Here is a 12,699-nt window from a genome sequence, read left to right on the forward strand (position 1 = left end):
ACACACACACATACACACACACACACACATACATATACACACATACACATACATATACATACATACACACATACACATAAACATACACACATATACACATACACACACACATATATACATATACATATATCAGTCAGTCAAGCATTATAATATGATAATCAATATTATTTAATGATAGAACTTTTGTAATTAGAATTGAAACTTGATAACCATGTATGAATGCATATTAGTCATTTAAACTGTACTTCGGACTGGTGGTGGTGCTTTTTTGGTCATTCAGTATTTCTGTAAAAAAAAAAGGGAAAAAACTAACAAAAATACTGATAAGATAATAATGATACGAATTCTACTAATAAGAACAATATAAAACGCACCAAGGATTAATGAGCTACTGGATTCATGAATATTAATCAGGTTGTGTGCGTTCGCTCGAACTGATTTGCTGAAATCTAAACAGGGACGATAATAGGTGAGCGCCGGCCAATGAGATTGCCGTTTGCGCATTAGTCCCGCCCACTATCGGAGAAAGCGGTAGTTCTTAAAAGCCGAAGAATTCCAAAGGAACTCCGTAAAAAATTTTGACAGCAAAATACAACAAAGAATATCGTTTACATGTAGCGCGCATAGGTAGCGCGTCAATTCTCTCTCTCCCTCTCTCGCTGCGTGTGTGTGAAACAAAGCGACGGCGAGTCGTGCGCCTTCACACTAGAGCTTACGGTACGTCGTGCGTTGCCCATCCATTCATATGAACTGAAAAACAGCACAGATCGCTTGGCGGAGAGTGAAACTCTGAAATCTGCACTTTGTTGTTTATAATGAGAGAATTCGCGAGTCAGAATTAAGTCAGCGCACGCTGAACAACGGAACTCCGCTGTTTCAGTGATGACTCATCTGAACACCTCTGATTGGCCATTGCATTCATAAGCTCAGCATAATCGTGTGTGATTGGTTAGAACGTGCAATACTGTAAAAACGCGGAAAAAGAAATATAATGCAACAAATAAGCCCTAATATTAATTAGATAGTATTACTAGCCTGATAATAATAATAATAATAATCGTCTTGCTATCGTCAAAGGCATCAGCCACAGGCGATATCTCTGTCTATCGTCGATACACGATACTATCGTCTATCGGCACAACCCTAATAGCTGTGGTGTGGACTCTGATATTCTTTAATATTGTTAACGATTTTTAGAACTATTTCTTTATCGTTATCTTTATAGTTATCGTGCTTGGTGAGAACGGGCCTTAAAGACTAAGACTGAATTAAAAATAGCTGACAAAATGAACACTGAAGGTCTTTGCACACTGAATCCGAAATTCTCGCCTGAAATTTTTGCAAGTTAAAAAATGAATACGACCTCACATTGTGTCAATCACGTTTACACACTGCCTCCGAAACTTTCGTCTGTCATAAAGACAATTCGGATCAGGTTCGATTCTCTCCATTTTCGCATCCGAAGCAAGCATTCTGACAGGAAAGGATGAAGAATATGAAAAAAAAAAGAAAGAAAAAAAAAACGCATAGAAAAATTTCGGACCGTAATTCATTCCCACACTGACCTGGTTTGATCTTCATGACTACAGGCTTCCTGTGCTTGTCTCGCATCTGTTTGATGTCTAGGAGCTCATGCGGGTTGCCGTTGTGCCGAGGCCAGGTGTACACAAACACACGGGAGCCACTGCTGCCACAGTCCACCACCAGCCCGTAGTTCAAGTTGGGGTTATTGGTGTCCGTGGCCTCCATATCCGGCACCCGACCCAAACGTCTAGTGGAGACATCCATCAGGATGATTAGTTTTCCTTAGATGCATAACAGAAATAACAGAACTGATGAGAACTGATAGGCGTTTTACGTGTGGATGTGTCTGTCCTCTCTTAACCAGCTGTACTGGCCCTTCCCTGTGACCAGCAGCAGGTACAGCAGCCCCATCACACCAGTCAACAGACCCAGCAGCAGCAACTGCCTGAAGGAAGGCAACAGGAACCGCGGCAGAACCACCGGAGACAGGCTGAAGTGCCAGGATGCTGGAAACAGGCAGGAAATGCTAATCCTGTAGAGAGGGGAAAAAATATGATGAGAAATCTATCACTATGGTTACTGGATCCTCTTAGCTTGGCTAAAATTAGGAAAGACATGCACTAGAAAAAATTATTTTTGGTGCTTGTTCAATTTACTATATTAAAACGAGCTAAAAGCAACATGTTCGGTTGACTGAAATATGCGGGAAGTTTACTTTTGTGGTGGGACTACATTAATCATTTTTGTTGCATTAACTGAAAATGCATGGGTGGATTTTTTGCTCCCAGCAACCTTTGCATAAAACTGAATTGTGAGAGTAAATGCTGAAATTAAGTCTTATTTTAAGGCAAAGAAGACCCATTAAGGTGTTGTCAGTCACATTTGTAAAATTTTGCAGGCAAAATTGTATATTGTCATTAGTACAGTGATGTATGAAGCACAGCTCACACAAAGGTCACTTTCAAACCAAGCAGCTTTCTATTGGTCACTGTGGTGAATTCACATGACCTACTTAGCGAAATCATTCACCCGCACACGAAATTCATAACTATGTGATTGAAATCGAAATGACTGAAAAAAACATTTTTCAGCATATGGTGTTTTTGCTTCATTAAATGAACACAGCTATGCTAATGTCAGTGCAGTGACAAGTAGTGACAATGTAAATAAATAAATATTTTCTATAAAAAATTTGCATTACAATGAGAAATCAACAAGTATGTTCTTGTTCACTTTGTTCAATTTTACTTAACTTAGATAACTGGATTTTTTATGGAAGCCTATTACTAATAAACTAAGAATAAAATAAGGTAATTGCGACTTTTTCTCACAACTCTAGATTTTTTTTTTTTTTTTTGCATTGCGATAAAAAAAAAATCTGAATTTCAAGATATAAACTAGCAATTCTGAGAAGAAATGTCTCTACGTTTCTATTTTTCTATTTGAAAAGTTTCTATTTTTTTATTCCATGGTGGAAAAACAAAACAATTCTGAATTTGTTTTGGTTTGTTTTTTACTCAGAATTGCACAAAAAAAACATCCGAATTGTGAGATTAAAAAATAACTGTGATTTTTTTTCAGAATTGAGAGGAAAAAATTCTGAATTGTGAGATAAAAATGGCAGTAATAAGCTTCCACAGATTTTACTTAAAGGGGTCATATGATGCTTTTTTAAAGATCATTATTTTGTGTATTTGGTGTAACAGAATATGTTGACATGCTTTAATGTTCAAAAAACACATTATTTTTCAAATACTGTACATTATTGTAGGTCCTCTATGCCCCGCCTCTCTCAAACGCTTCGTTTTCTACAAAGTCCCTCCTTCCGACAAGCGCAGTCTGCTCTGATTGGCCAGCTGACCCTGTGCATTGTGATTGGCCGAACACCGCAAGCACTCGTCGGAAATGTAACGCCCCTTACCATAATCGCGAGCTTCATCTTTCAAAATAAAAGTAAAGACAGAGCCGAAAGGGGAACAGAGTCGCGTGACACAAGCCACGGTTAAGACAGCTGCCTCCACTGTAGTGATGGAAATTTTGATTCTTTCAAGAGATTCGTTCATTTTCAGTTCGTTCACAAAAATGATTCGTTCAGATTCGTTCACTGATTCGTTCAGTGACCATTTCTTCATATTACATAAATACGCCAGCAGGTGGCGAAAAAGAGTGTCTTATGTGTTATGTATTATATATAAATTTCCACATAGTGAGGTAGATACATAGTGAGGTAGAGTCTTAACTTTGATAAAGAATATCTCTTTGGTTTTGAGACTTTAGTCTTTGCAACTTCAGGGATCTTATCTATGCACAATCAGCTTGTAACACTCCAAAGAGAAAGGAAACACTTGAAATCGCATCATATGACCCCTTTAATGCAATGTGTGAAATTCACTTGAACAATCTGTGTAAAGTCACTGTGTAAAACATTGTAAAGTCGGAGGGTTGATTAAATTTTACTAGTCTGCACCAACAAACCATTCACAATCAGACCAGGATTGTGCATTTAGAAAGCAAAAAAAACATCTATTCTTATTTCACACTGACTTTAAAGGTGTATCAAGCAGGAGAAACATCATATAATAAAAAAGCTAAGAATGTATTTGCCATTATTACATAGCCTACATCACATTTCACATCAACCACTCATCTCAAATAACTTCAGTTTTGTACTTGCCTTCCCATTGCTGGAGCGGATGAAGAGGTGATGAGGACGAATCAAACTTTTACTAGCAGCTTCTTCTCTGTACAGGTGTATTCCTCCATGACGTCATAGTTCAAGGCATCATCACCTTCATCCTCATCATCCTCAGGGGCTTTCTCACGTGTTCAGGTGTGCTGAGGAGACGTGGCATGTCCTGACATGAGGAAGTGGAAAAAAACGCTTCACAGTTCACTTGAAGACGATACCTAAGCGATAGATCACAATTAATGTCTTTGACTTACGATCTAGCTAGTTGCCTACATAGATAGCATTCATCGGGGCTTTCAAAGGCGCCTTTGTGTCTCATAATTAACGAATGGAACATGACCTAAATGATGTCTAGGTAGGCAGCTCACTAGATTTTGAAACGCAACCACAATTAACGTCTTATCAGGCCGAGGACAGTTTCGATGATAAATGGACGCCTATTTGATAGTTAAAAGTAGGTCTGTAAGGTTTTGGATAGGTAGACCTGACTGATTAAATGCTGTCAGATGTGTTATCCTCTGGTCAGATAAATATCTGTATGAACGCAGGAATATGTTCTCACCGTTCGGCTAACGTTACATCTGGGACGAATGCGTCAATAATAGAGCCATTATGAATTCAGTCGTCCTATGATTGAAATCCTCGCGGTGAACACATAAATATGGCACTTTAATTCCTCTTGCAGTGATGCCCGTTCAAATGTGGTCGAGAAAAGCCGCTAATTCCCGGTAGATACCGAGCAGCAGTTCAGTTCAGTAGTTAAAAAAAAAAAACGGTCAGTGCGCATGCGTGTCAATTCCGGAAACTGCGTGTACACTGCTGCTCTGACGTCATCTTGCGTTTCCAATTCGTCACTGGTAAACATTGGAAGTTAATTCAAATCACTTCTCTTAGAAACATAAAATATATAATGTTATAAAGAAATATAGGATCGATGTACACTACCGTTCGAGTCCGTAAATTTTTTTTAATAAATGAACACTAATTTAAATAAATAAACACTAACACTAATACCACTAATTTCTTATCAGCATTGATAAGAAAATGTGTTTTCTTTCAGAAACAATACATCTTACCAATCTCAAAATTAAAAAAAAAAAAAATTCTTCAGTTTCTGGCAGTGTTTATAACTTATTAATATGGCTATATACTTAAAACTACAGATTTGAATATACTATACTCTTCAAAGAAAACTACTACTACTACTAATAATAATAATAATAAAAATGCAAAGACAGATCTGAGCGAGCATCTCACTTCTCAAAACAACGCACACAGAATATTCTTTATTTGGCATCATAATTTGTAGTTTTATTAGAATAATATATTGTACAGACTTTACAAACTCAAAAAGGCCACTCTTAAAACTTTCTTTAAAAAAAACAAAAATAGACATGCCATTACAAACATGAATAAGGGCTTTTCATAAAGACTTGGTGTGGCTTATTACAATGCAAGGACACACAAGTACTGTATCTGATGGCTTTCTTTAGTGGATAGCGATGAACCCCATTTTAGTGGCTGCTTGTGCTCAACGGTCGGTCACTGTGCCGGCTCCGGCCTCCTGTGAGCTGAGATACGTCCTCTTGGCACAGCTGAGGAGCAGAGAAAAGAAAACACTCAATAAAAGAAACATTGCCTGTTTCTACAAGAGCAAAGAGCAGTGAAATATATTTATATTCATTTAAAAAGATTAAAATAAGCACAAATTTAACAAACTATACATATGCACTACAATGCAAATAAAAAAAAAGTTCTGAATCAATAATAGATGGTCTAATTTAATTATTTGGCGGTTTGTTTTGACATCTTTCACATCGGGTCTGGGAGATTTACACAGGAAGGAGACATTTGATTGACATTTAAAACAACCAACCACGATCTGCTTTTTGTATGTGAACATTACACATAAATCTGGTTTATCAGCAACAACATAATAATAATATTAAAGCAAACAGTGGTGCTGCGGTCTCTGTGAAACTTTGCAAAGACAAAAATAATTTTGTCTTGTTTAGCTTATCTAAAGGGCCTCAAACAAAACCCTTGAATCAATTCTATGAAGTCAAATCAATAAACAGCACACTTTTTTTTCACAAAGTAAGTGTTGTCAAGATACTGGAATTTCTCATTTTGGTACATTAGTTTGAAAGATATTCAATTCCATTTTTGATACCACAGGGAATAACTGCCACAACATTAAAATGTAGCTAATATATAATAAATATAATATATAATTAATATGATTATTATTTCAAAGACAATAAAATTGCTATTTTAATACAACTGCAAAAACATTATCATTTAAAATGTATATTTAAATTATTATATTAGTTATTTTACTTTAGACAGCAGTAGTAAAATAATAATTAAAAAATAAAAAATGTAAAGAAATTGAAATCATAATTCACTTGCAAGTGGTAAATCCTCAAGCTTGTTTTTTTGTCAGAAAACTATTGGTATTGTTGTATCAATACTGCATAAAATGAGTGCTGAAACCCTTTCAAATGTTTCAGTATTGATATGTACAGAAAACAATTCTTCAAATATGAGCAATAATAACAATGCTGCTTACCTGATCAAACACCATTAACTAGTGACATTTCAGAAATAACTAGAAAAGCGTAAAGGAACCTGTGTCAGAGACCGTAAGTCGACTTAGTTCTCGGTCCAATTCCTCGTCTGTGATGCCTAGACTGGAATCAGGCACAGAGGGCAGAGACCGGACAAAATCAGCATCCAGGATACCCGTTTTCCTTGAAGGAGAAATAGGATGCGTCGGGACCACTGGGAGCACGTCGTTATCTGGGATGGCTTTCTCCAATAATGACTTAAGCTCCTCCTCCAACTCCTCTGAATCCTCACCTATGAGCACATGAAGCATTCGTTTTTAAGGCAGCTTTATGGGAAAGACTGTTCCAGCTCAGTTGTGGAAGAGTGACGGTATTGTCATTCATTAATGAACTGTAGTAGCCTGAAAGGCAGAAATACCAATCAAAGCAAACGACTCACACCCATGAAAAGTTCTCATGGTCTGCAGACATTGCTGATGTACAGAATTCATCTGGGAAATTCATATAGTTTAGAAAATACATTTAGGGAAAAAACGTGTATACCAGAATCCAGCGCTCCACTGGCAAGAGTCTGGTTGACTTCATCCTGAGTGTCGCATAACTGTGCAAAAAGCATAAATGGAAAATAAAGAACTTCTTTTTAAAAGATGTATAATTACATTCTAACTAATACTAGCATAAGCAATGCATTTCTGATGAATCACCTCCTGTATCTGATCAACCAGGTTTTCTGCTCGCTCCACAGTCACACCCTTCAGTGAGATTCTCAGAGCCGCCACACCTGCCTGGTATGCCTGCATCACCTGCTCACACGTATGAAAACATTTCATTAAGCCATGCATAATGTGCAGTGCCCTCCACTAATATTGGCACTCTTGGTAAATATGAGCAAAGGCGGCTGTGAAAATAAATCTGCATTGTTTATCCTTTTGATCTTTCATTCACAAAATTCTAACCTATCATTGAAGTTAAACAATTGAAAGTGGGGTGCATATCTCATTGTGAAATAAATGCTTTCTCTAGTTCATGTTGGTCACAATTATTGGCACCCAATTATTGCAACGTCCTTTTCCCAAGATAACAGCTCTGAGGTTTCTCCTATAATGCCTGAAGAGTTTGGAGAACACCTGACAAAAGATCAGAGACCATTCCTTCATCCAGAATCTCTCCAGATTCACAGCTCCATGTTGGTGCTTCTTCAGTTCACTTCACTCATTTTCTACAGGGTTCAGCTCAGAGGACTGGGATGGCCATGGTAAACGATTCATTTTGTGCTCAGTGACCCATTTTTGTGTTGATTTTGATGTTTGTTTTGGATTATTGTCCTGATGGAAGATCAAAGCACGGCCCATTATTAGATATCTTACAGAGGCAGTCAGGTTTAGAGTTTTTATCTGTTGGTATTTGATTGACATGCATCTGAACAAGATATCCAGGACCTCTGGCAGAAAAACAGGCACACAACATTAAATATCGAGCTGTATATTTAACCATGGGCAAGGGGTACTTTTTATCCTTGTTTGTACTAAACCCATCTGTTGGGTTTGCTGGCAATAAGCTCTTTTTTTAGTTTCATCTGACCATAGAAGCCAGTGTCATTTGAAGTCCCGTGGAGTTTGTTTTTGGATGAGCGAGGAGAATTTTTCGTGAAACTCTCCCAAACAACATGTGGTGATGTAGGGGCTATATGATTTTATTTTTTTTAAAGGAACACCCCACTATTTTTGAAAATAGGCTCATTTTCCAACTCCCCTAGAGTTAAACAGTTGAGTTTTGCCGTTTTCGAATCCATTCAGCCGATCTCCGGGTCTGGCGGTAGCACTTTTAGCTGTAGCTTAGCATAGATCATTGAATCCGATTAGACCGTTAGCATCTCGCTCAAAAATGACCAAAGAGTTTCTATATTTTTCATATTTAAAACTTGACTCTTCTGTAGTTACATCGTGTACTAAGACCGACGGTAAATGAAAAGTTGCGATTTTCTAGGCCGATATGGTCATGATACGTCATCATGCCGGATCTGGGTCAGCGCCGCCACACGCTCGCGTCATGATACTGTCGTGAACGCGTGTCCACAAGTGACGCAGTAGAGACGAAAATGTGGAATAAAGTCGTTATTTTTGTTTTCTTTGTGCAAAAACGTATTCTCGTAGTTTCGTAACTTTACAGTTGAACCACTGAGGTCACACGGACTACTTTGTCGATCATCTTGGTACTTTTCTGGACCTTGAACGTGGTAGTTACCTTGCTGTCTATGGGAGGGTCAGAGAGCCCTCAGATTTCATCAAAAATATCTTAAATTGTGTTCCGAAGATGAACGAAGGTCTTACGGGTTTCGAACAACACGAGGGTGAGTAATTAATGACAGAATTTTCATTTTTGGGTGAACTAACCCTTTAAGCGTTGTCAGATTGGAAAGATGAAGTAAAACACTGGGCAAAAAATTTGTCTATTTAAAAGAAAAGCTCTGATTGGAGGATTTAAACTCTTGACATCTGGCAACCCTTAAGCATGAACGCTTGTGGAGGCATGATACCAATGAAAGATAAAGCAAAAATCTGTGGGAAAATATTGCAGATGAGTATGCTTAATCGAGAGAAGCAATAATGACGATCACGATGAATATGAATTATCGTGCAATCATAATGTCATGGGATCATTAAACAACATCAAAGAACTATGCGCATGTGAATGTGTTGGTAAATTACAGAAATATTCTCAGGGCGTACTTCAAGTAAATATTTTAGTTCAAAGGGGTTTGGCTAGCAAAAAATTTGGGGAATTCCTGCTTTAAGCGGTGTAGATGGCATTACTTTCAGAAAAATGTGAACAAGAAAAAAGTGCAATACAGTGCTGGCTTGTACAAGTGCGACATGGCGAAGCGTGGGTGACGTTCACTGGTGTCAGCCAACAGCATGTGTTGACACTCACAGCAGACGGTCAGTGCATCTGTGTGTCTGTGCGTCTCACCAGGCGGTCGGTTTGGGAGTTTGCTATTCTGTCCAGGATCCCCTTCACTGTCTCGAGCTGAGCAAACAGACGGTCTGCTTTCTTCTCCACCCGCTTGCTCCCACGTAAACACCTCAGGGCCTGCGGCGGGAAAAGGTGGCAATTCATTAAAACGCATTTCTTGCCTATTACAAAAGGCACAAAACACAAAAAGTGCATTCATACCTGTGATTTCTTCCCCTCTTTAAGCAGCGATTTTGCCTGCTGCTTACACCTGCACATTAGACAACACATGATTTAACTGCAGCACTATTGTAATAGCCCATCATGTCACAGAAATGACACTTGCTGGAGTAACGTCAATGCAATGCGGATGAACTGGCTCACTTTTCTGCTTCCTGTCCCAGCGCCTCCACCCTCTCCTCCAGAAGCTTCTCGCTGCGTTGGAGCTGATAGATGCCCAGGTCCACCTCGCTGACGGGAGACACACGGCCTTGTCCTGCCTGACTAAATTTCACCAGCTATACATGGACATGGTCAAAAGTTTCATTAGAGACAAACAAGTGGTAAAAGTTACTAATCAACCAATCAGTGCCCTGTGATTTTAGCGACACATTTAGGTCGCTGATTGAAGAAATGTTGAAACATGACTGTTTCAGATATACATATCCGTTCAAAAGTTGTTTAATGTTTTTAACAGAAGACTCTTATGCTCTCCAAATCTACAAATATTTGATCAAAAATACATTTAAAAAGTAACACTATGAAATATTAGTACAATTTAAAATAACTGTTGTCTATATTTTACAATTTAATTTATTCCTGAAATTTCAGCATCATTAATCCAGTCTTCAGTGTCACATGATCCTTCAGAACTCATTCTAATATGCTGATTTGCTGCTCAAGAAACATTTACTATTATAAATCCATGTTAAAAACTGTTTTGTTGCTCTAAATTTATTGTAGAAACCGTGATTTATAATTTTTTTTTTCATGGTTTTGAAACATAGAAAGTTCAAACGAGCAGCATTTATCTGAAATAGAAATCTTTTGTAATATTATAAATGTCTTTACTATAGAAGCCCGTTTCCACCACGGAATAATTTTACAAAATAAATAAATAAAAATACATAAACAAAAAAAGTAAATCTCACAATTATGACTTTTTTTTTTTTTAGCAATTATGTTTTTGTTTTTTTAACTCAGAATTGTGAGGAAAGAAGTCAGAATTGTAAGATTTACATTTTTATTTTATTTTTTGCTTTTTAAAAAAAATTTTTTTATATATATTTTATATACTCGAAATACTGAGAAAAAAGGTCAGAATTCTTACTTTTTTTCTTGCAGAGTTTATATCTCATAAAAACAGAACTGTGAAAAAAGTCGGAAAGACAGAACTGTAAGATAAAAAGTCATATACATTTTTTTTCCCCCCATGGCAGAAATAAGATTCCATACTTATTTCATGCAAATTTAATGCATCTTTGCTGAATAAAAATATGAATTTTATAAAACCTTTTGAATGATAATGAAGTGAGGAATCACTGAAAAATTGTATAATTCTGCATTATTACCAACAGAGTTTTCAAAATGCATCGACTTTCTTTCCCTAAAGGCAACAGTACATCAAGGTTCGCTCTTGTACTCAAACACACCTTCTCGCCTTCATGGAGTGAGACGGTGACATGTTTCTCTCTCTGTAGCTGCAGCAGAGCCAGGCAGAGCGAGCTTTCATCTGGACAGATGTGAGAGGAGAGAGCACGCAGCTCTTGGAAAGACAGCAGAGAGTGTGTTGCTAAAGGAGAAGCCCGATATGCTGCCAAAAGCGCCGCAGCCTTTTCCTGCAAGAGGAAAAACAGACCAATAACCACCTGCACGCCATATAAACAATATACAGTGGGGTCCAAAAGTGTTTTTTTTTTTGGGGGCCAACACTTTTTCACACCACTGTAAATTGGAGTTAAAAATGGGAGTGAATTTGAGAATGTCTTCGTATTTGTTAGGTTATTTGAACAGCAGCAATTTGTGCTGTATGAACATGTATATTTTTTCAATGTAAACATTTGTACCGTTACATTTGACCAGTTTATTTAATCCTTGCTGAATAAGCGACAGATATACAGCTTGCACCAACGCAAAACCTTCTTTTAGCATTAAAAAACTACTATCAGGATTTACTAAAGACATGGAGCGTAACATTAGCGAGGAAAAGGCCTGGACACGCTCACTTTTGAGGCTGACTTGATAGTATATCCATTTGTAGGAGTTTCCCCTTTTAGATGCAAAATTTCAGAGCATTTAAATGAATCATGAAAGGTTTGTGTTAGTCGGTTTACTTTCAAGTAAGAGATCCGCACTCGCTCTGTTTGCACCAGAGCAACCGACAGTCAGATTGCTCTGGTGCAAAACTAAAATAAATGTAAAGTTATCAAGAAGATAGAGCGAGTGCGGATCCATTACTTGAAAGTGATGTTACTGATTGATCTACACACCCAAAACTGAAGTTGAGCGCAGTGTTTGTCAATTTACTGCAAGTTGTGTCATCATTTAATGGCCAAAAACCCATTTTTGGGCTTGTGGTGATAGTAGATTACATGCACCTGATCATAATCGGCTCTGCTTGTTTGCAACCCTCATGCTCATGGTAGATTGCATTGCTCATTATGGAAATGATCCGGCTGCATCGGTGTTCTTTAATGTAGCTACACATTTGTCGGTAGATCAGCCGCTGAACTTTCCACTCCCATCTGCGCTTTTATGGGATTATGCTAGGGCTGCCACTAACGACTATTTTTATTTCGATTAATCTATCGACTAATTTATCGATTAATCTAAACGATCAATTTCCCACCCCCAAAAAAACCTAACAATTTTACTTAAGAACATTTTATGAAACTATATTGTATTAAACCAAATGAAATCCAAATTTCTATGAAATCCTTTTTTTAAAGCAAAAATAAAGTGCAT

General features: G+C 37.5%; 2 protein-coding genes across 5 annotated transcripts in view; both read right to left on the reverse strand.

Moving 5' to 3' along the window:
* The window catches only part of LOC107710847 (ectonucleoside triphosphate diphosphohydrolase 4-like), a 35,670-nt gene extending 30,664 nt beyond the window's left edge, over positions 1-5,006 (reverse strand). For 2 of the 3 annotated variants that reach the window (XM_016515703.1, XM_016515701.1), the window contains exons 1-4: positions 4,776-5,006; positions 4,199-4,379; positions 1,859-2,056; positions 1,566-1,771 (exon numbers count right to left, since the gene is read on the reverse strand). In XM_016515703.1, coding sequence (XP_016371189.1) covers positions 1,566-1,771; positions 1,859-2,056; positions 4,199-4,206 — 412 coding nt within the window. In that variant the 5' untranslated portion in view covers positions 4,207-4,379; positions 4,776-5,006. Of the gene's footprint in view, positions 1-1,565; positions 1,772-1,858; positions 2,057-4,198; positions 4,432-4,775 lie in introns of all 3 variants that reach the window. The other variant, XM_016515702.1, reaches the window with a different exon arrangement.
* Positions 5,007-5,574: 568 nt separating this feature from the next.
* chmp7 (charged multivesicular body protein 7) overlaps positions 5,575-12,699 on the reverse strand; it is an 11,768-nt gene continuing 4,643 nt past the window's right edge. For both annotated transcript variants that reach the window (XM_016515704.1, XM_016515705.1), the window contains 8 exons: positions 11,388-11,573; positions 10,120-10,253; positions 9,958-10,006; positions 9,754-9,873; positions 7,488-7,586; positions 7,327-7,384; positions 6,845-7,075; positions 5,575-5,808 (listed from right to left, as the gene is read on the reverse strand). In XM_016515704.1, coding sequence (XP_016371190.1) covers positions 5,756-5,808; positions 6,845-7,075; positions 7,327-7,384; positions 7,488-7,586; positions 9,754-9,873; positions 9,958-10,006; positions 10,120-10,253; positions 11,388-11,573 — 930 coding nt within the window. In that variant the 3' untranslated portion in view covers positions 5,575-5,755. The remainder of the gene's footprint in view (positions 5,809-6,844; positions 7,076-7,326; positions 7,385-7,487; positions 7,587-9,753; positions 9,874-9,957; positions 10,007-10,119; positions 10,254-11,387; positions 11,574-12,699) is intronic.

The sequence above is a fragment of the Sinocyclocheilus rhinocerous genome, unplaced genomic scaffold, assembly GCF_001515625.1.
Source record: "Sinocyclocheilus rhinocerous isolate Xijiao unplaced genomic scaffold, SAMN03320098_v1.1 scaffold1198, whole genome shotgun sequence".
NCBI classification, from domain to species: Eukaryota; Metazoa; Chordata; class Actinopteri; order Cypriniformes; family Cyprinidae; genus Sinocyclocheilus; species Sinocyclocheilus rhinocerous.